The sequence below is a fragment of the Lithohypha guttulata genome, assembly GCF_036872675.1.
Source record: "Lithohypha guttulata strain CCFEE 5908 chromosome Unknown scaffold_5, whole genome shotgun sequence".
NCBI classification, from domain to species: Eukaryota; Fungi; Ascomycota; class Eurotiomycetes; order Chaetothyriales; family Trichomeriaceae; genus Lithohypha; species Lithohypha guttulata.
The window spans coordinates 1,581,635-1,601,463 of record NW_027042754.1 but is presented as its reverse complement, the minus strand read 5'-3'; the positions used below and the strand labels follow the sequence as shown (position 1 = coordinate 1,601,463).

Sequence of the window (19,829 nt, the reverse complement as noted above, 5' to 3'; positions counted from 1 at the left end):
TTATTGCGGGAACAACATCTTGTGGTGGAGTTGTGGAGGCGATTATACAATCCACGTAAGCTCGAGAGATAAGAATCATAACAAAACGAAATAATATTGACATATTTTTGAGTACGAGCATATTCAAGTATTCTGCCTCCTTTGACTCTCTTCTTTCCCGCGCATTGAGTCTCCCAGCTGGTGTTCCCCTCGATATCTGTTCAATAAAAAAAATCCGCCACGTTTTCACTTGTCCTACTCTTTCTCAGCTCACAACCAAACAATCCCTGATTTGAGACAACGAGTCTCGGCGCTGGCGTTGGTTTTGACGTGAATACGTCCGAGATTGCACTATCATCAGAGTCGTACCCTGCTTCAGTATCGCCTTCCCCAGGGTAATGGGCAGTAAAATTGTCCCAATCCCTGACTTGGTAGAGGAAGAACTGTGCGGTATGAGAATATAAAGTGTCGTCTGTGCTTGTCGACACATCACTGGATCGAGGTGATAGTGTTGAAGGAGGTGATCCTCCGGGGATCTTTGGAGATGACTTGAAGACTTCTTCTTCGGGGGAGTCGAGGGGGATGTCTTGATAGGTGGAATCGCTGAATACTGGGTCTGCAGAGCCAGGGTGTGGCGAGTCGCCACCGAGAAGGGGTTCAAGTTGACGAATCTCACGTCTTCGAGGAGGTGCGCCGCACATACCTGGATGGCAGGAACTCTCTGGATCTCTTCGAATCGCTCTTGGTGGTCGAGAGAAGGGATCATCAAGTGGCATGGCAGTCATCCAGTCGGGTGATGGTGGCGTCATGCATGATGCGTGTAGATCATCGTTTGATGGAATTTGATCGGCAGCCTTGAGAATAGGAGGTGTGATGAATATATCTGACCCGGTAGAAGGTACGACTGACGACCACTCTCGAGGGATACGAGAGGATCTCCCGAATATGGCCTCCTCAGAAGCGTCAAGGGTCCAGCTCAGAATAACGTGAAGGTGAAGGATCGGGCAGTAACGATGGTTGCTCAACTTCTCTGTGTTGCCCCACAGTATCTCTTGGTGAAGCGTTTGTGATGAAGGACTCTTGAGGAATTCTAGGTGAGCTCCTGAACACTAAGTGTTCAGGGAAATCGAGAGCATGCTCCGAGTATTCCGAAAGCGCGGTGTGAGGTGTAGTCGCTTCGTTCGAAGGCGTAGCCTGTGCATATTGATCGCCTGGTACGACTTCCTCCGCAACAGCTGGTAAGACCAGGAAGGCCCCAGGGATCCTGTTTGCGATTCTCAAGACGTGTTCATCACATATTTCTGATTGGCTTTCAGTGACCTGAATGACCTGTTCTTCGTGGTCGCTATCCGTGGAGATCGATGGTAGTGCCGCTGGTCTGAGAAGAATAGCTGTATCAATCACTTCAGTTGATTGATATCGAGCTTCATAATCCTCGCACTGCTTCTTTAGGTCGATGGAGAATTTGGCAATGGCGGCAATGTTGGCCAAGCCTGCGAGAGCTGCAAAAGCATAGCAAGCTTGAGACAGCATGATTGCGCGTGGGGTGAGACGGCTTAAGTCGATGATTTGGTGGACCTGGTTCCTTGTGGATTTGGTCTTGGTAAGGGGTTTGCTAGAAACGTAGTGTCCGATGTGTGACGTGTGACGAAGTTGTGATCGAAAAATGTTTATCAACAAGAATTCGTTCTGACGATATGTCTCATGCGGGCCAGCGCTTCATTCCAGTGACGTTCTGGGAGCCTAATTGTGAAAGAGTGACTGCAGGTCGCGAAGTGATGCTAGAAAACGCAATTTTATATGGAGCACCTTAGTCATTGCAGCCTCATCGTTTCGCAGGCATTGCTTCAGAGCGTGTGGACAGCCCAACAATGGTGTATCAAGGAATACGATTGAGTTCCTGACTCGAAGCCGATAGATTTTGATGGCGATATATTGAAGGACAGAAGGACGACTGGTCGTGTCATAGTGCTGATATGATTAGAGCATAAGTGTCTGATGAGCATAAATATGCTTGCGTTTTGCTGCCAATCTCGATCAACCTAAGTGATTGCCGTTGTTTGATTTCGAAATCATCAAAGGTCACCTCTGCTCGCTTTCCCAAGCTCGGTATCATTCCTGCCTCTGCACGAAGCAGATGTGACCAGCATGTTTCTCGCTCCTGGTCAGCAATAACATTACACAACCATACAGCACTCAAAGAAAGCAGGCTTCGAAGTGAGAGCAAGTGTAGTCTGTAGCTCAATTAGTCTTTCACCAGATCACTTCGAACATCTGCATCAGGACAATGTTTGAAAAGGTATTGGTAGAGAGGTTACTCCAACCTGACGCACTAAGGGACAAGTCATACAGATGGAGATCTGCACAAAGCAACACAAATGATGATTTAGGATATAGAGTGTCTAGATAGTGGAGGCTCACAGGATTTCGGCTTCTATCTGAGTAGAGGAGCCGAATTCTGACGTGACGGCGGTAGCGACATTCCGCCGCTAGAGCTCGAAGAAGGTGTTTCAGGTTCCTCAACACCAGCCATACGTTTGATCTCTGTGATCCACGGATGTTGCAGCAATTCTGCCGCTGTGCTTCTGCGTTGTGGGTCGCGTTCGAAACACTTCCTCAAGAAATCTATACCCATAGCGCTGAGCTGGTCAGCAGTTGGCATTTGTGGTGGATTTCCGTTTGCGATATTGTACATAATGGCCCACTCGTTATCGAGCGTCGACCATGGTCGACGTCCTGTTGCCATCTCGAGTAATACACATCCAAGTGACCAAATATCTGCAGCGCCAGTAAAGCGTTGAGCAGATTCTCCTCGAATGACTTCTGGCGACATGTACATGGGAGTGCCAGTTATTGTGCCTTGTTGTGCACGAGCAGCACCTTCCTTTTGATTACCTCTTGGTTCCGGCTGCACAATGGTTTGGCCTTGCCTGGCGATAATCTTGGCTGCTCCGAAATCAACATATTTGATAAGACCATTATGATCAAGCAGGATATTTTCTGGCTTGATGTCACGATGCACAATATTTGCGTTGTGCAGATAGGCAAGACCTTCCAGCATTTGTAGAGCATAGACCATGGTGACCATCTCGTCTTCGATGCGACCATGTTCGAGCAGACTTGCCATGGACCCGCCCTGGCAATACTCCATGAAGATGTATACCTTGTCCCTGTGTACCTCAATACCATAATACTGAACAATATTTGGGTGGTCGAGCACTGCCAGGACACCCATCTCGTCTCCAATCTGTTTGACGATGGTAGGTATTAGCTGGGGGTCTTGTAGTCGGATCTCCTTCACAGCCATCAATGTGCCGGTGTCGAGGTTGATGGCTTCGTACACGGAGCCAAAAGTGCCACCTCCAACATATTGACCTTGCTGCCAGCGCATCGTGATGTTTGTTGCCGATGAAGATAAGAAGGTCAGGGACCGATCAGCTTCGTTGCTTCCCTCCAAGACGCGACCAAGATTTGCACGAACACTATTTTCGTCCTCACTTCTGCGGCTGTCGCACGTTTCTAAGGCGGATAATCTTTGCTCTGTAACTTGTATGCGGCACTCTTCGTCGTTTCTCATCTTGCTGACATCTATTCTTCTACCTGCTCCGCCACCTATGGCTTCGATGCGGGATCGTTCTTGTTGTGCTGCGAGGGTGGATCGAGCACCCATGATATCGAAATGCGAGATGAGAACAGACATGCAACCACCTACTTTGTTCCGCAGTTGAGTGTATTCTTCTTCTGTGACATCTAAGACATTTCTTCCTCTCGTCATGGCCATAGCAAATTCAAGCGCAGCGACAGCCCATTTGAATGTTCTCCTGTCTGCAGCATCGCAGTCGTCACAAATAAAGCTTACCCAGTCGAGACTCAACCTCGTCAATTTGGCATTGTTCATAAGCCGTCGATTGTGGTCCATATAGGCTAACGATCTTTTCCCGAATTCGGTAGCGAAAGCGAAGCACGATTGGATGAGCTCTGGACTGGCCTTCCTACCGCTTTGAGAACGAACGACTTGGACACTCTCCATGATAGTGTTGGAGAGCTTAAAGGTTGTCTTTTTAATCTTCCCTAGCTCGGTATTAACGCGCGTCAGGTTGGCACGTTGCTCGATGACGATATCCAGATCTTGGCCGATAGCTGCAGCGAACTGCATTCTGGCGGCTTGCAGTCGGCCCGTGCTGCCATCCGCCACAAGTCGCAGTCGTCCTGCTGGAACGTGTGTGGGTAGATCACGAAGCTCGATTTCCATGGTTGGACCTTCCCAGATAATAGCGTCTTCTGGATGAATGATCAGAATGTAAGGATCCGAGGGGTCTTCTGGCTCATCTTCTGCGTGAAAAGATGTTCCGAGGATAGACTTGACCTCAGCTGGACGGTTCCAAAGAGAGGGCGAGGCAACATAATACATCTCTCTCGGTGTGGCTGCCTCAGAGGAGACCAAGAAATGACCAGTAATGGCAAGGTTTTGAGAGAAGTCCATTAGCTGTTCAGAATTCATGCCAAGGTTGTACTCGGTCGAGTTCTCGAACCTCTGTCTGAGCAGTCTCGAGAATCTGAACATTTTTCGTTGGCGGACTCGGACGGAGTCAAGGATAGTCTTGTAGCGCTTTTCCATTTCTAGTGACGACTCATCAGGCTTTGGTCGTAGCTCTCGTTCAAAGGAACTGGTCAATCGTGCCAGAGATTTAGCAGTCAGGGAACTGAACTGTTCAGCAACCTCGACATCGCCGCCCTCCAGCTGCCTGCCTATTTCGTTGGACAAGCCCCATTCTTGCTCTAAGATCTCGGCTTCTCGGAAAGTGTTTCGGTTTGAGGTTAGCTTCCAGTTGAGCATTTTGAAATAGAATCTGAGGGCCTCGACGATGGTAGCATCGAAGTTTTCATCGATGCAAGGCGGTAGATCCCATCCTGGTTCTGGGTGGGATATAGTAACATACTCCTGCTTGATGATGCAAGCAAGTTTCATCAAGATCTGGAATTGAGAGATCATCTGGTCAATAATAAGGGGTGACTGCTGGGCCGGCTCTCTCATATTCCTGGCGTAAGAAAGTCTTACTCTGATAATTTCTTGAATCAGCCTGGATGGAAAATTGATGAGAGTAAGAAGTTCCTCGATATATGGTGGCAGATGGCGATCGTGGAACGCGGCAGCATTCTCGATGAGAGTGCTTTTAGCTTTCATAATGACTTTGCCGATACCATTGAACATGCTTTGCTCGCCTTGTAGAGACTTGAGACCATCTTCTTTGAGAATTCTATCGATGAAGGAAGAATTGTCGGTGAGCTCACTGCATCCGGCCTTGGAACGTTGTTTAGTGAAGTCGAGCTCCTGGTTGCCGACCCATGATTGCAAAATGCCGAGTTCGGTGTTGATGGTTTGGGTGACATTGTGCCAGGAGATGACAGCGCTACAGCTAGCCTTGAAAGCATCTGAGGCAGCTCGTGATTGTTTCTGCTCGAATTGAGGCCAGCTTGGGTAGAGCCAGCAACAGGTTTCGATTTTGGAGACGATCTCCTCGACTTGCTCAAAAGGTGACTTGCCGACAACAGTTTCACCTTTGATCTCGAAATCGATAATGCTTTCGACCACGGGACCCAAACGGGAACGTGCTTCCTCGATCATTTTCTTCTGCATATGTAGTGGACGGCCATAGTATTTCGCTCGAGCACCAACCCAGATCTCTTCACGGATCTCTGCAAGACTTTTCTGCTCAGTAGTGCCGATGAGCCTTTGCTTCTCTTGTCTTACGACATCACCCTGAAGCACAGAAGCGAGCATCGAATGCCACTCTAGACGCTCTCGACAAGCAGGGTCGCGTAGGTCTTCCTCAGTCGGGCTCTCGTCGTTCTCATTAAACATTTTGGTCTCATCGTAGGGATCGTCGACAGGAAACTCGGTACGCGGAGATTCGTCGTCGGTGCCATCTTCGGTCGCAGTATCCCATTCTGCAGGCATTCTCAGCTCACCACCGCCATCAGGCCAGTCAGCAGGCAGACGCTTGACGGTGTTTATATATGCCTTCTCTTGAGCGCGGTACTGAGCATTCGGGTCTCTCTGCCTCGATCGCGCATTCATTGTCGAGCCCGGGCGTTTGGTGGTACTGTTCAATTGGCTAGGTCTTCGAGGTGGATTGTATGTGCTGGATATGGCTCGTAGGGGTGTGGGTCGAGAGGAGCGGAAATCATTTGGATGTGGTTGTTCAGGCATGATTGCAGGTCTTTCCATGGTGGTTGAGCCGCTGCCGCTGCCAACACGAGGTCGGCCTTGACTGTACGAGTTCCAGGAGCTCAAGGCAGAGCCACCACTGGGGATTGAGTAGGAGAGACTGGACGTTGGGGTGTAGATAGTCGAGCCGTCCGACTCGTCGAAATGTTGTTGTAAGGATACTCCATAAGGATAGGGCTGATGTGAAGGAAGTGAATGAGATTCTTCGTCAGAGTTGGAAGAACTTCCTCCTCTCCCGTTCATGTATGCTTGCTCATCGTGCTCCATCACAAGAGGAAGTCGTGATGGAGGAATAGACAAGATTTCGTCCGACTTGAGCAGACGGGATCCAGCCGGCAGTTTGGACGAGCGAACTCGCAAAAGAATTCCTACCGGTCCACTACCACCTTCATATGGCCTGATCGTTGGTACTGCTGGTGCAGAAGCGCTTATCGGGCCTAAGTAACCTTCAGGTAATGATGTCTGGGTTGTGCTGTCGAGTTGACTTTGATCGCTCACAGAATGGTGTCGAACAGCTGCCTGTGGCGGAAACGTGGCGTCAATGCTTGTAGGCATTCCAGCGCGTTACTCTTGTGGCCGACTCACGCGTGCTTCTCCAAACTCTTTTCAGAGCCTAACCTCAGTGGTAGGACAGCATCCCTGACTGTGGTGCAGCAAGCGGAAGAACGGACACATCCAAGAGTTTTCCATTCTAAAGTATTGAAGAAAGGTGTGCATTATGTTGGTGACAATGAGAGACGCAACCTTTTTACTTGATCAATGATGTTACACGCACAGGGCGATTAACTCGTCCCCGATCACCAGAGATTGGACGACTGATGCTATCGACGCCAACCTTCCAGGAACTTCCGACCAAATAAATTGCTTCCAGGTGTGCATCCTTACCACCCCACGCACACTCCATAATCTCTGCCAACTCACTCCGCTGCCAAACCAAGAATTGGTGCTCTGTGCCAGGCTTCAGCCGCGACTTCCCTGCTCAGCCGCTGAGGCTCTTCGGCACTCTTTCTGTTTCCATATACATTCGCAAGTTCTTGTATACAGTAATAATGGACGAGGTGTAAGAATACGAACAATGGCAGAATTACCCAAGCATGCCTGATCTCCGAGTTTCATGCTGATAAAGCTCACAGCACTGTATACTTTTCGGTACCATCAGGACAAGCAGTTGTTCTACCACAGTATTACTTGAGATTGTGAGCACGAGTTGCGGTATGAAACAAGGTCACAGTGGGGATTTGTGACAACAATCGCCAGAACAATCTGCCCTGATAGTCCTAGTAAGGCCAACCTGAATGAATCGAAGCATTGTTCGTTCTCGTAATTTACTGCATTACAAACCTTCGGCCTAACTGCCTAAACCTGTCATGTGCCTATCGCAGGCACATGCTTGTACTTTGGTATAGTATTGAAAAGGTAAACTTTCCACGGCCACGCCAAAATGCGACATGTCCAAAGGTGATCATGGCTCTCTACGAAACTCATACGAGAGCGAAGACTTTGCAGGACTCACTGCGAGCCCAGATGAGAATCATGGGGAGGCACAAGCAGCGGTAGTATTCCTCCCTATGCCCTCTCCTCCCGACTCGCGATCACCCTCTCCACGACCACAGCCAAAGCGACAATCGTCCTTGTCGCAACCACGACCTGATGACACTCCCAGAACCATGAACCGGGTCCGCTTCGACCCCGAGGAACACGTCCTCCCCTCTCGTCAGATGATCTCCCTAGATCTGGACGCAGAGGACTACATGGATTCGGACAGTCAACATGCTCCTCTTCTTACTGATATTACCCCTCCGAGCGAGAGCCCGTTTCTGTCTGGCTCTTTCCAAGCAGAGGATCATTTACCAAACGCCCGGCCCAAGTCAGGCATGCGGAGCGCATTCATGAACATGGCAAATAGTATTATAGGAGCAGGCATCATAGGTCAGCCATACGCTTTTCGCCAAGCTGGCTTGACCATGGGTGTGATATTACTGATCTCACTGACAGTAATGGTTGACTGGACAATCCGGCTCATCGTCGTCAATTCGAAATTGAGCGGCGTCGACTCTTTCCAGGCCACCATGCAACACTGTTTTGGCAAACCTGGCCTCATCGCTATCTCTATCGCACAGTGGGCGTTCGCATTTGGTGGCATGCTGGCCTTCTGTATCATCATCGGCGATACTATACCGCACGTTATCGAGGCGTTGTTTCCTTCGTTGAAGGATGTCCCTTTCTTGTGGCTTCTAACCAATAGAAAGGCTGTCATTGTGCTCTTTGTCCTGGCTATTTCATGGCCCTTGAGCCTGTACAGAGATATTGCAAAACTCGCCAAGGCGAGCACTGCAGCTCTGATCAGTATGTTAATCATTATCGTAACAGTCGTTACGAACGGACCTGTCATTGATAAAGCATATAAAGGGAGCACCGAGGGACTACTGTTTGTAAACAACGGGTTCTTCCAGGCTGTCGGCGTTATTTCCTTTGGTAAGGACTTATCCAGCACCTGTCTATGTTCATGCTAACACAATTAGCCTTCGTATGTCACCACAACTCTTTGCTCATCTATGGCTCGTTAAGAACCCCCACGATGGATCGATTCAGCACAGTCACTCATTACAGCACGTTCGTCTCTTGTGTCGCTTGTTTGATTGTTGCTCTCGTTGGCTTTCTTACCTTCGGTGATCTGACCAAAGGCAACGTCCTGAACAATTTTCCCACTCAGGGAAATATCATGGTCCAGATTGCTCGGCTTTGCTTCGGGCTTAACATGCTCACCACTCTTCCGCTGGAGTGTTTTGTCTGTCGAGAAGTCATGAACAATTACTACTTTCCCGATGAGCCATATCAGCCCAATCGCCATTTGATCTTCAGCACTAGTTTAGTGGTCTCTGCAATGGTGATCAGTTTAATGACGAGCGATCTAGGAGCTGTGTTTGAGTTGATTGGGGCTACAAGCGCTTGCGTGTTGGCGTATATTCTGCCACCTTTATGCTATATCAAGCTCAGCACCAGGAGTTGGAAGACGGTTCCGGCTGCGTTGTGCATCTGTTTTGGCATTGCAGTCATGACGACAACTCTGACTCTGACCACAGTAAAAATGCTCAAGAGTGAGTTACCACCTTCCTGGCTTATGAACGGTTTGCTAATCATACAAATAGGTGGGTGATAATCTCGTCAATGTTAAATAACATAATTTCAACTCCTGAACGCGCTCTGTTCGTGGAAGCGGCTTTCCGCATCCAAAGCACCACTAGGCTAATGGTGAGAGCAACGACCATAGCTGGCAGTGGTAGTTGCATTGGGGTCCTATACTGACAGAGTCTTTTCCCAATCATTCGCAGCTCATTGCACAAACATACCTCCGTCGACAGCGATCACTTTGTTTGTGACATACCCAGTCTTGACCATCCACAAAACTGTCTCAGCAATCTCCTCCGGCTTACCTAGACGCCCAATCGGAATCTTGGCAGTGAGTGCCTCGGGACTTCCAGGAAGCATTGTGGTATCCGTGATCAAGGCCGGCGCCACACCGTTGACTGTGATGCCCTTCTTCGAGTACGTGCTTGCGAGCCAATGGACGAGCCCATGGAGAGCCGACTTGGAGGAAGCATAGTGCGGACCGATGATGCCTACAAAATCATATCAGCTTGCAAGGAAATTCGGAACCAGTTTCGAAAGACAACAAGACATCGATACTGATTGACTTACCTCCAGTAAGGCCAGCAACACTAGAACAGAAAATGATCCTTCCGAACTCTTTTTCCACCATGGCTGGAAGACACAACTGGGTCAACAAGTATGAAGTTCCGCAATTTGTCCGCCAGGTCTTCTCGAAGTCCTCGATGCTGATCTCGCTGATATCCTTCACGCCTGATTTCAATGTGATGCCGTGGTTGTTGAACAGAATAGTCGGATGGCCGATTTTGTCGACCACCTCACTGTGTAGTCGACGTGTTTCATCATAGGACGATAGATCAGCTTGGAAGGCCATAGCTTTCACCCCTACGCTCTCAAGCTTGGAGACGAGCTGTTGTGCTTTGTCCACAGCGGCATTGTAGTGCACGGCGATGTTGCAATTTAGTGAGGCTAGGCTCGTAGCTGTAGCGGCACCAATACCACCAGTACAACCAGTGATTAGTGCTAGGTGGCCGCTGAGATCTGAATGCAGAATACTGGTCATGGTGAAAGGAGGCGGACGGGGTTTCTAGCAGGAAGTAGCTTTTTCTGGTGACTTGACCTGTATGTAAATTTGTAATCAACAGGGCATGAACACCAAATGACAACTTTCTACCAATGATGCTGGATGTGACAACGTGGTTGCAAGGCCCACCAGTCAACGTGTTTTAGAACGAGCATTTCCTTTCGACGCTCTTTGTAACATGTGTGCTACATATACAAGCATTCTGTTCTCGTTCATTGCTTGCAATTTCTACTTACTCATTAATCATGTTGCAAATCACCGTGGAAAGTGCTGATTGAGGCCGAGTTGGTGCAGTTCACCTCGGTGCCAAGCTTAAACTGGGCTTCGGAGGCTGCTCGAGTAGTATTGCGGACAATCATCTTCATTCTCAAATGGTTTGATTGTCTTCGCTTTACTATTTCACTTTGCACGACTGATAATGCTTTCGATAGCAATACAAGAGCAAGCTGGACATGGTCAATCATGCAAGTCTCTGGTTGAGGCCAGGTTGTCTCGCTGGCCGTGCACGACTGGTGCAAGCTCGAGAACAATATGAATTCAATACTGGCCCTCTGGCCCTCTTCTCATTCACTTCGAGTCTTCATTGAAAGCGTGCTACGATGACCTTGCTGCTGATGATGTCGCAGGTTGTCCAATATGTTCCTCCAAGCGCTAGCAACATTGAGTGCGATCCTGCTTTCCTACCGCGTCCTTGCACTCATTCGAAATTATTTGGAGGCCCGCCGCCTCGGCTTGCCTATCATTGTCGTCCCTCTCTGCTGGCAAGATACTCTCTGGGCACTATTTGGTGGACAATTCGAGATTATCGAACGTTTGCCCTTCGGCTTAGGATCATGGTACAAGTACAGCTTACTTGGCTGGAACGTCAAAGATTGGTACGCTACACACCAGCGACTTGGTAGTGCATTCACGATTGTTAGTCCTCTTCGCAACGAGGTGGTCATATCCGATACTACCAATATTCGCGAAGTTTTGGGCCGTTACAGGCGATGGGAGAAGCCCAAGGAGCTGTACGGGCTCTTTGCTGCTCTCGGACCGAGCGTAAGCTCGGTTAGCGGGGAGGAATGGCCAAGACATAGGAAAGTCATGAATGTAGCATTTCAAGAGAAGCACATGCATCTTGTGTGGAAGAGTGCAAGAAAACAAGCTGGGCAGTGGTTACGGCAGGTACAAGGTCAAGAGCGTGACCTAAAAGAGCTAGCCGAAGACTGCAACAATCTCAGTGGAAACGTATTGATGTATGCGGCTTTTGGTCAAGACCGTGAGTTTGGAGAAAGCCGTGCAGAGGACGTGCAAGAAAATCGTATCAAGAGCTTTTATGAAACGATGCAGTACATGTTGAGGAATATGCCTATACTGTGGTTGATGACAAAGCTGAGACTACCTCGCACCTTCGAGCCAAAAAAGTTTACAGAATTCAGGCAAGCAAAAGAGACTTTGCTCCTCCATCTTGAAGAGAGACTGCAGACCAAGGACAGCGACTTTTTGACATCTCTGGTCAACGCGAGTGACAGTGAGAAGCTCGCTGGACGAGGCATCTTGACTAAGACCGAGTTGTATGGTAATCTATTCATGATTCAGGTGGCAGGACAAGATACGACAAGTCACGCCATGCAGACAGCTATAGCGCTGCTTGCGGCGAACCCGGACATACAAGAGTGGGCCAGGCAGGAGGCGAGCACATACGAAGACTTCGAGAAACCAGTGAGACTACAAGCTGTCATGTATGAGACCTTACGCCTATATGGCGGAGCTCCGAACATGACTCGGATTTCGCTCAATCGAGAGCGCATGACAATCAACGGCAAGGATATTGTGATCCCTGCTAACACTTTTGTGTCGGCGAATCTGTCTGCTCAGAGCTATGATCCAGCCTTATGGATAGGAGCCTCGGAATGGAGGCCACAGCGCTGGATGGAGTCTGTGGATAATGTCGAAGCGATCAAAAAAGACATGCCAGAACTAATGGCATGGAGTACTGGACCTCGAAACTGTCCAGGAAAGAAGTTCAGCCAAGTCGAATTTACTGCTGCCATAAGCAAACTATTGGTGGAGTGCCAAATCAGAGGAAGTCCAGGTCTGCAAGAAGCGCTCAATACTTTCGACAATAGAGCTACCTCACGACCGAGCACACAAGAAATTGCACCAATCACTTTTGTGAGGCGACAACCTTAACCCCGTTGCTCGCTAGTTTCCCCACTGTCCCTTCCACTACTCATTTCTGCACACTCATCCTCATATCTCCGGAATAGCAGCAATAGCCTCTATCTCCACCGAAAAGTTGCCAGGAAGTTGTCCAACCTCGACTGCAGTCCTAGCTGGTTTTGGGTTAGGCAGCATTGCCGCATAAACCTCGTTCATGGCCGCATAATCATCCATGGTCGCCAGATACACAGTTGTCTTGAGTACATACTCCCAAGACGTGCCACCTTCCTCAAGGATAGCTGCGATGTTGCGGATAACTTGTGCCTAGGGACAATCGTCAATGTCTTGACGAAGAGACTAAGGCCCAGAGACTTACTGTTTCGTTTCGGATGCCTCCGGACACAATTGTTCCGTTGAGAGACGGAACTGTGCCAGCGGTATAGACAAGTCCCTTGGCTGCGGCACCACCAGCTGTCGAGTAACAAAGGTCAGTTCTTGCAGCTCGACGGACGGTTCTATATTGAGACATACACAATATTCGGCCTTGCGAGCCGAGATATGTTACTGCTGGTACTGGTGCTCTGGCCTTCACAGGACTAGCAAGGACGCATGCCAGACAGCTAAGGAACGCAGTGAGAAAGGGAAGGTTGAGAAACATTGTGGCGGTGTCTTGACAACCCTGATGCTGAACACTCGACGATCAGGTCCTAGAGGGAAGAAAGGATACTGCGAACAGGCCAGCTTTATGTCAGGGAGCTCGAGCATCTACGCAACAAGTTGACGAGCTATACGTATGCTATCGTGCCCAGCCAACCAGAAAACCACGCGGATAGCTCGTCTTTGCTTGGCTTGTGATTGATGGCCTTAATGCGGATACTCTTAATAGCTAGGCAGTGTATCCTGCCAGCTGCCACCGAATCTGGTAGATATGCTGAGAGTAACTACTCTTACTAATGCAGATGAGTCTGAGTTGTGCCTTGCATGATACCCTGCGAGATCTATCTGAAGCGCCGTCATCTTTGAGTCAGTGAGCAATCCTGTTGGCAAGCTCCTCTCGGATATGTCTCATACTCCGCACCCGTATTGCTGGTTCAACTGTCCATGCTGCAAAGCCAGTGTCGAATACAGGTTTCCGCCGACTTGGCGAGTAGGTCCAACAGGTACGAAGAAGTAGTTGACTGCACTAAAGCTGCCTTGCAGTCGCTGGATCCTACGACTGCATACAGTGTAACATCGATGAGTTGTGCTGAAGATAGCGAACAGATAAGAATGATAGGAAATGAGCGGGCAAAACTAATTGGTCAAGTGTGTCAACTTTCGCCAAGATAATAATGCTGCCAAGATATCAGCTCATTGACGACCAGGGTATAGACAGTCTCTATACCCCTCAACAATCGGTCACCAACTCATTAAAGCAGGTGCTGCGTCTAAATCCCTGTCAGGTCAATGAATATACCGCATCACAACAAGGTCAGATATCTGGGGCAGGAATCGCTTCGACCCACGTGGCATGGCTCGGCTCAATACTGCGTTCTCGCCAGTGTATAGCACACGGATCAGGGCCCAATTGATACGTTCCGAACGATCTCCTCGAGCGCGAATGTCCTTCACATACGTCCCGCTCCTCCCACATAAGGCAAGACATCAGAGTTTTCATGTTGTATGAGGTACAGGCCGTTATCAGTGGATCTTTATGCTGAATACACGAAGCAAGATGTCGGAATGTAAGTCGGGTCGCCCTAACTGTTGTCAACCAGTTGCAGGCTGAGGTCAGCCGATGAGACACTCAACGAGCCTATTCCTGCGAGCAGTCTGTAGGATATGCGCGTATTAGAGATAAGAGCTTGAGGGATGGTTACCTTTGGTCAACTTGCTTACCAAACACCAAGGTCGAAAGAATGGATACTTGGAGGCACTACAGATCATGTCAGTACTTGTGTAGAACGAGCTGCCTTGCCACAACCAACCACGTCCTACCTCAGATCACATATCAAACAGTGCTTGCCGCGAGGTTATCGTGACAGCATCTCGACTGCTTCACTCAATTGACTTTCTGCCCTGTCTTTCAACATGAAGGGGCTATCCATGTGGAATGGCCTCAGTGCGATAGGGTTCGCATGCCTTGGGTTATCAACGCCTGTACATGAAAACAAAGGAGCCGTGCATTTCAAAGATCTCCTCACTGTCGAAACTGGCTCGGTACACAATGTCCATGTCGTTTTCAATGGTGCCTTTGAAGGTCTTGTGCAGTTGGTCTTCGGTACCTGTGATATGGTACGCCTCGACCAGCACCATCATCAGGTCGGATCAGTAGAGATCGAGAACAACGTCCATCCAGATCGATTTGTTTGGGTGGTTCCAGAAGATGCCTTCCATGGCGGCTGCTTGCACGCCTTCTCCTCCACAGGACTAATTGGCAGATCAGAACCTGTGACTGTGTCCCGTCCACTTCGCAAACGTGAAGCTATTGCCGATGTTGCCGATACACTAGGCCCGTGGTTCGACGGTGTTGCTTATATGCAGTCGAGACCAGTCAACGCCACCTTCAGTGCTACTGCAAAAAGCAAGCAGGTCGCTATCTTAGGTGGCGGTATAGCTGGTCTGATGACTTCGTTACTCCTTCAGTCTGTTGGCATCGAAGATTGGCACATTATCGAATCCTCTCAACGCGTCGGTGGCCGTATACGTACTAGTTACCTGAACAACACAGAGCCTAGCGACTATCAATACCAAGAAATGGGCCCTATGAGATTCCCCGTCTCGTGGACAGATAGTGACACAAATGAGACGGTGGAAATCCAGGATCACAAAATGGTGTTTCAGCTTGCGGATGTCCTGAACCAAATGAACGGAAATGATCCTGGTCTTGCTGTCAATTTCATTCCATGGATTCAGAGTAGCCCCAACGTACCAGTCAACTCCAGAGGCATTCGTCTTCAGAATGGAAGAGTCCCAAGTCGCGCCGAGCTAGCGGCTAATTCAAGCCTAGCGACCCCCCCTACAGCATATAGTGATCCTGATGCCGCAGAAGCCGCCGAGGATGCGTTCGCGGAATTTGCAGATCTGTCGACGGAAAGGATGAAGGAGATTTCCCGAAATATTTTCAGAGCTCACAAGCAAGCCGTTGAGGATGGTCTTTTCCAGTATTCTGAGGCTTCGTACCTTCGTTACGCCCTGAGTCTCGATCACAACCTGACTGATTTTATTGCTGGAGCTGCAAACTCTCCTATCTGGGAGTACGATACAGTTTATTTCTCTGCAGACAGATGGCGCACGATCGACCAAGGATTAAGTCGACTTCCCGCGGCGTTCGGACCACACATCGAGGGCAAGATCACTTATGGAAGAAAGGTCGAAGGTCTCACGTTCAACAACGATACGCAGAGGATGGCGGTCAACTGGCGAGACGACCCACTAGCTATGATACCTGAGACTCAAGAATATGATTACGCCATTGTTGCAGTGCCATTCACTAAAGTCCGGTTGTGGCGTACACCAGTCTACTCATCGAGCCTGTCTCGTGCTATTCAGACCATGAATTACCAGCAATCGTGCAAGATAGCACTACACTATGAGACTCGATTCTGGGAACACCTCGACCCACCTATCATCGGAGGATGCGGCAGCACTGATATCCCAGGTATTGGCTCTGTCTGCTATCCACCTTATGCCGTCAACTCTACTGGACCCGGTGTCCTCTTGGCATCATATCAGAGCGGAACAGGTGCACGATCAGTCGCTGCATTGAGCGACGAAGATCACGTAGGTCTCGTGCAACGAGCCATGGTCGAGGTTCATGGTCAGGTCGCCGCTGACCAATACACCGGTATCTACGACAGGCAATGCTGGGAGCTCGATGAGCACCAGGCTGGAGCTTGGGCTGCGCCATTTCTAGGTCAACAGGACCTGTACTTACCTGCATACTATCAGACTGAATGGAAGACGATATTCGTTGGCGAGCACACGAGTTATACGCATGTTTGGATCTTCTCTGCGCTGGATTCAGCGGTACGAGGGACAACACAGCTACTGCTTGACATGGGCTTGGTTGATGAGGCGAAGGAGATTGTGAACACGTGGATGGCACGATGGATTTCGATATAGTTGAGGTATATTTGAGTAAACCGATAGACTAACTCAAAAGTTACGAGTTTGCTACTGAGACTGCTCTTTGCTGATCATGCAATTTTATTCCAGCACGAGTTCTCGTGTATTAATCCGGGCCTGGCGTCACTGCACTTCACATATTTCGCATATCTCACCTTGCTGTCCTGGCTTAACAGCATGCTGAAATACACAGAGCATGTGACTGAAGTTGCTGCAATTTTCTCGAAGCACAGAAGGAGGCTCTTGCGGGTCTATGTCTTCACCCGGCAAAAGCGGAGCATTCTTGTCCGAGTACGGAGTTAATTAACTAAAATTGTCAGGTTTCTCCACCCCCGCATCGCCGAACCTCGAATCACCAACGTTCTTTCCACCACTGACCATTGAAAGTGTTGCGTATATTATACTTCGAAAATGATTACTGTACGACTGCGTGTCGCTCTGATCGGCTTCGATCACGAGCAGTTTCTGCAACAGCTTCCGTGAATAAATGCCGTTCGTGCCTCGGCCGACTCATTTGACGTCGTAAGATTCTGTAGATGTTGAATATACAAGTATTATTACTGGTAAGTCTATAACAGGCTTGAACAGATCTGACGTGCTTTAAACACTGAGTTCGCTGCCCATCGCTACAACATGGTCAGTATTTCACCTCTCCTTCAGCAACAGGGCAAGTGAACAACACACCCATCACCATGCACGCTCTCATATTCTCCTACGCTGTTTTAGCAGCCATAAACCTCCGCCTCATCTACACAATCTTCACAGCCGCCACCACCCCAACCCGCCACATCCCCGGCCCCTTCCTCGCCCGCTTCACCCGCCTCTGGTACTTCCGCAGCGTATACCGCGGCACCGCTGAAAAAGACAACATCGCCCTCCACCGAAAATACGCCCGCAATGGCCAATTCTACGCCCCAGTCGTCCGTCTCGGACCAAACTTATTCTCAATCATCGAGCCAGACAAGCAAGTGTACGGGATCAGCTCGAAGATGCGGAAGAGTGCCTGGTATGAAGGGTGGAAGCACCCGAGTCAAGACCGGTGGACTATGTTTCCGGACCAGGATATTCAACGACACGCGGAGACGAGGAAGAAGTTTCAGCATTTGTATTCGTTGAGTTCGTTGAAGAGTTATGAGGGGTATGTTGATGATTGTATGAGGATTTTCCAGGCACGGCTGCGGGAGTTGGCGACGGAGGGGAGGTATATTGATATGGGGCATTGGTTCCAGTGTTATGCTTTTGATGTGATTGGTGCTATTACTTATAGCAAGCGGTTTGGATTCCTGGATGCCGGTCGAGATATTGATGGGATTATTGAGGCGCTGGACAAGAATATGCCGTATTCGACGCTGGTGGGAATCTATGCATGGCTTCATCCGTATCTGTATAAAGTCATGGAGAAACTGCCTGGTTCAGGAGCAGCTAGTCGGACCAAGCTTATGAAGTTTGCACAGCAAAATAAAGCCAAGCGTGAGGCTCAGAGGGAAGCTTGGGATTTGGAAGGTAAAGGGGTGGAAGAAAAGGAGGAAGGGCAACCGGAGGATTTCCTGGAGAAGATGCTGGACATGAAGCGAGATCAGAAGAAGGGCGTGACTGACTACCACTGCCAGATTATGGGACTTAGCAACATCATCGCTGGCAGCGACACGACAGCCGTGAGCTTGAGCTCGGTCTTGTATCATCTCATCAAAACGCCACGAGCTATGCAGAAGTTGAGGGATGAAGTCAAATCGGCGGAAGAGCAGGGAAGGTTGGCACCAGATACAGTATCGTTCGCTGTTAGTCAGGAGATGCCATACCTCCAGGCGTGCATCAAAGAAGCTCTGAGAGTTCATCCTGCGGTAGGCCTACCATTATGGAGGGTTGTCAATCAGGGCGGAGCTGAGATCAATGGCGAATACATGCCTGCCGGGTCGGAGGTAGGCATCAACGCTTGGGTAGTGCACAATGACCGCGACATCTGGGGCGCGGATGTCAATGAGTACAGACCTGAAAGATGGTTAGAAGCCGACGCAGAGCGACTGAAGAAGATGGAACAATATTATCTACCTGTAAGTCTGATGCAACGATTGTTTTGTATTGTACTAACGCAGCTCGCAGTTCGGACTGGGTGCGAGAACGTGTATCGGCAGACACATATCGTATCTGGAAATGACGAAGCTCGTGCCACAGATCGTGCGCACATTCGATTTTGAACTGCAACACCCAAATCCGGAGTGGAAGTGCCTCAACTACTGGTTCGTGAAACCTGCGAATTTCTATGTACGAGTCAAGATGTTGGAGAAGGAAGGATGATTTGCGAGAGAGATTCTATCGAGAATGTTGGAGAGTTCGTATGCGTTCTCTCGATGCTCCGACCATCCTGCGGCCCGGCCATGTGGTGTTATGTCTTCGCTCGGATAGATGCAACTACGGCAGCGTGCCGTTAGTGTACATGATGGTTAGCGTGGCTACTGGTGGAGTAGTAAGTCATTGACAATTTATTGTATTCCTGATTATCGATGATTGTTCTTCTTTTCTATCGCGAGTGAGTAATCGTAATCATACTGTTGGTGAAAAGCCGTGTGCAGTGAGTAAAGCAATCCTTGATGGTGGGTAAGGAACCATTTTCCGGCACTTTCAATGGCGAAACGATAATTAGTGAAGTGGTCTTCATGTCGCCAAGCTTACCGTCGCTCTACCATGAAGCTATCCCAGCACAGTACTGCGAGCTTGCTTACACAGCATAGCGAGCAGTTGAAAGATTGTGCAGCAGTGTTCGTCCAAACATGCGTAAGAGGAAGCGACGAGGACAGCGATTTGACGGAAGGTGATCTCGGCCTCGATCAGACTAAAAAGTTAGGATCTTGAGCTTGGACGGATTTGGGTCAAGTCAACCAATCCAAGCTCTTCGATTCGGCCAAGCATTTGAAGGTGGCTCCTAAAGCCTCTTATGTGATTTCCTTTGCGATAGACTAGCTAAGACTAACCGTTAGCTTGAATCTTTTCTGGCTGCAATGTTGGTGGCTGGCAGGTGTTTGGCAGGGCAAGCACAGAGCACACTCCGCTTCCTGCCTCTTCATCGTGTCACTAGCCGCTACGTGGGACTTTTGGCGGAGGTGTATTCCACTCCGTCCAGCACTATAGCGCATTGTGGCAGACTTTTGCCCACGACTCTTGCACTCGTTTCTGCCACAA

The 19,829-nt window shown here is 49.3% G+C and overlaps 8 protein-coding genes across 8 annotated transcripts; 4 read left to right on the top strand and 4 right to left on the bottom strand.

The window, feature by feature from the left end:
- Nucleotides 1–942: 942 nt before the first annotated feature.
- LTR64_007038 (uncharacterized protein) lies at nt 943–1,512 on the bottom strand (the record flags this gene model as incomplete). Its single annotated transcript, XM_064901363.1, has 1 exon — nt 943–1,512. One exon carries the CDS (start codon nt 1,510–1,512, stop codon nt 943–945), a length of 570 nt encoding a protein of 189 aa, XP_064752439.1.
- A 901-nt stretch (nt 1,513–2,413) lies between these two features.
- Nucleotides 2,414–6,763, bottom strand: SSK2 (Suppressor of Sensor Kinase (SLN1); the record flags this gene model as incomplete). The annotated part of the gene is made up of 1 exon (XM_064901362.1): nt 2,414–6,763. One exon carries the CDS (start codon nt 6,761–6,763, stop codon nt 2,414–2,416), a length of 4,350 nt encoding a protein of 1,449 aa, XP_064752438.1.
- An 893-nt stretch (nt 6,764–7,656) lies between these two features.
- On the top strand, nt 7,657–9,365 carry LTR64_007036 (uncharacterized protein; the record flags this gene model as incomplete). Its single annotated transcript, XM_064901361.1, has 3 exons — nt 7,657–8,683; nt 8,731–9,306; nt 9,358–9,365. 3 exons carry the CDS (start codon nt 7,657–7,659, stop codon nt 9,363–9,365), a joined length of 1,611 nt encoding a protein of 536 aa, XP_064752437.1.
- A 176-nt stretch (nt 9,366–9,541) lies between these two features.
- LTR64_007035 (uncharacterized protein) lies at nt 9,542–10,379 on the bottom strand (the record flags this gene model as incomplete). Its single annotated transcript, XM_064901360.1, has 2 exons — nt 9,542–9,828; nt 9,908–10,379. The coding sequence occupies 2 exons, from the start codon at nt 10,377–10,379 to the stop codon at nt 9,542–9,544; spliced, it is 759 nt and encodes a 252-aa protein (XP_064752436.1).
- A 657-nt stretch (nt 10,380–11,036) lies between these two features.
- On the top strand, nt 11,037–12,575 carry LTR64_007034 (uncharacterized protein; the record flags this gene model as incomplete). The annotated part of the gene is made up of 2 exons (XM_064901359.1): nt 11,037–11,275; nt 11,303–12,575. 2 exons carry the CDS (start codon nt 11,037–11,039, stop codon nt 12,573–12,575), a joined length of 1,512 nt encoding a protein of 503 aa, XP_064752435.1.
- A 60-nt stretch (nt 12,576–12,635) lies between these two features.
- On the bottom strand, nt 12,636–13,203 carry LTR64_007033 (uncharacterized protein; the record flags this gene model as incomplete). The annotated part of the gene is made up of 3 exons (XM_064901358.1): nt 12,636–12,869; nt 12,922–13,016; nt 13,077–13,203. 3 exons carry the CDS (start codon nt 13,201–13,203, stop codon nt 12,636–12,638), a joined length of 456 nt encoding a protein of 151 aa, XP_064752434.1.
- A 1,412-nt stretch (nt 13,204–14,615) lies between these two features.
- Nucleotides 14,616–16,649, top strand: LTR64_007032 (uncharacterized protein; the record flags this gene model as incomplete). The annotated part of the gene is made up of 1 exon (XM_064901357.1): nt 14,616–16,649. One exon carries the CDS (start codon nt 14,616–14,618, stop codon nt 16,647–16,649), a length of 2,034 nt encoding a protein of 677 aa, XP_064752433.1.
- A 695-nt stretch (nt 16,650–17,344) lies between these two features.
- Nucleotides 17,345–18,947, top strand: LTR64_007031 (uncharacterized protein; the record flags this gene model as incomplete). Its single annotated transcript, XM_064901356.1, has 2 exons — nt 17,345–18,703; nt 18,753–18,947. The coding sequence occupies 2 exons, from the start codon at nt 17,345–17,347 to the stop codon at nt 18,945–18,947; spliced, it is 1,554 nt and encodes a 517-aa protein (XP_064752432.1).
- Nucleotides 18,948–19,829: the final 882 nt, after the last annotated feature.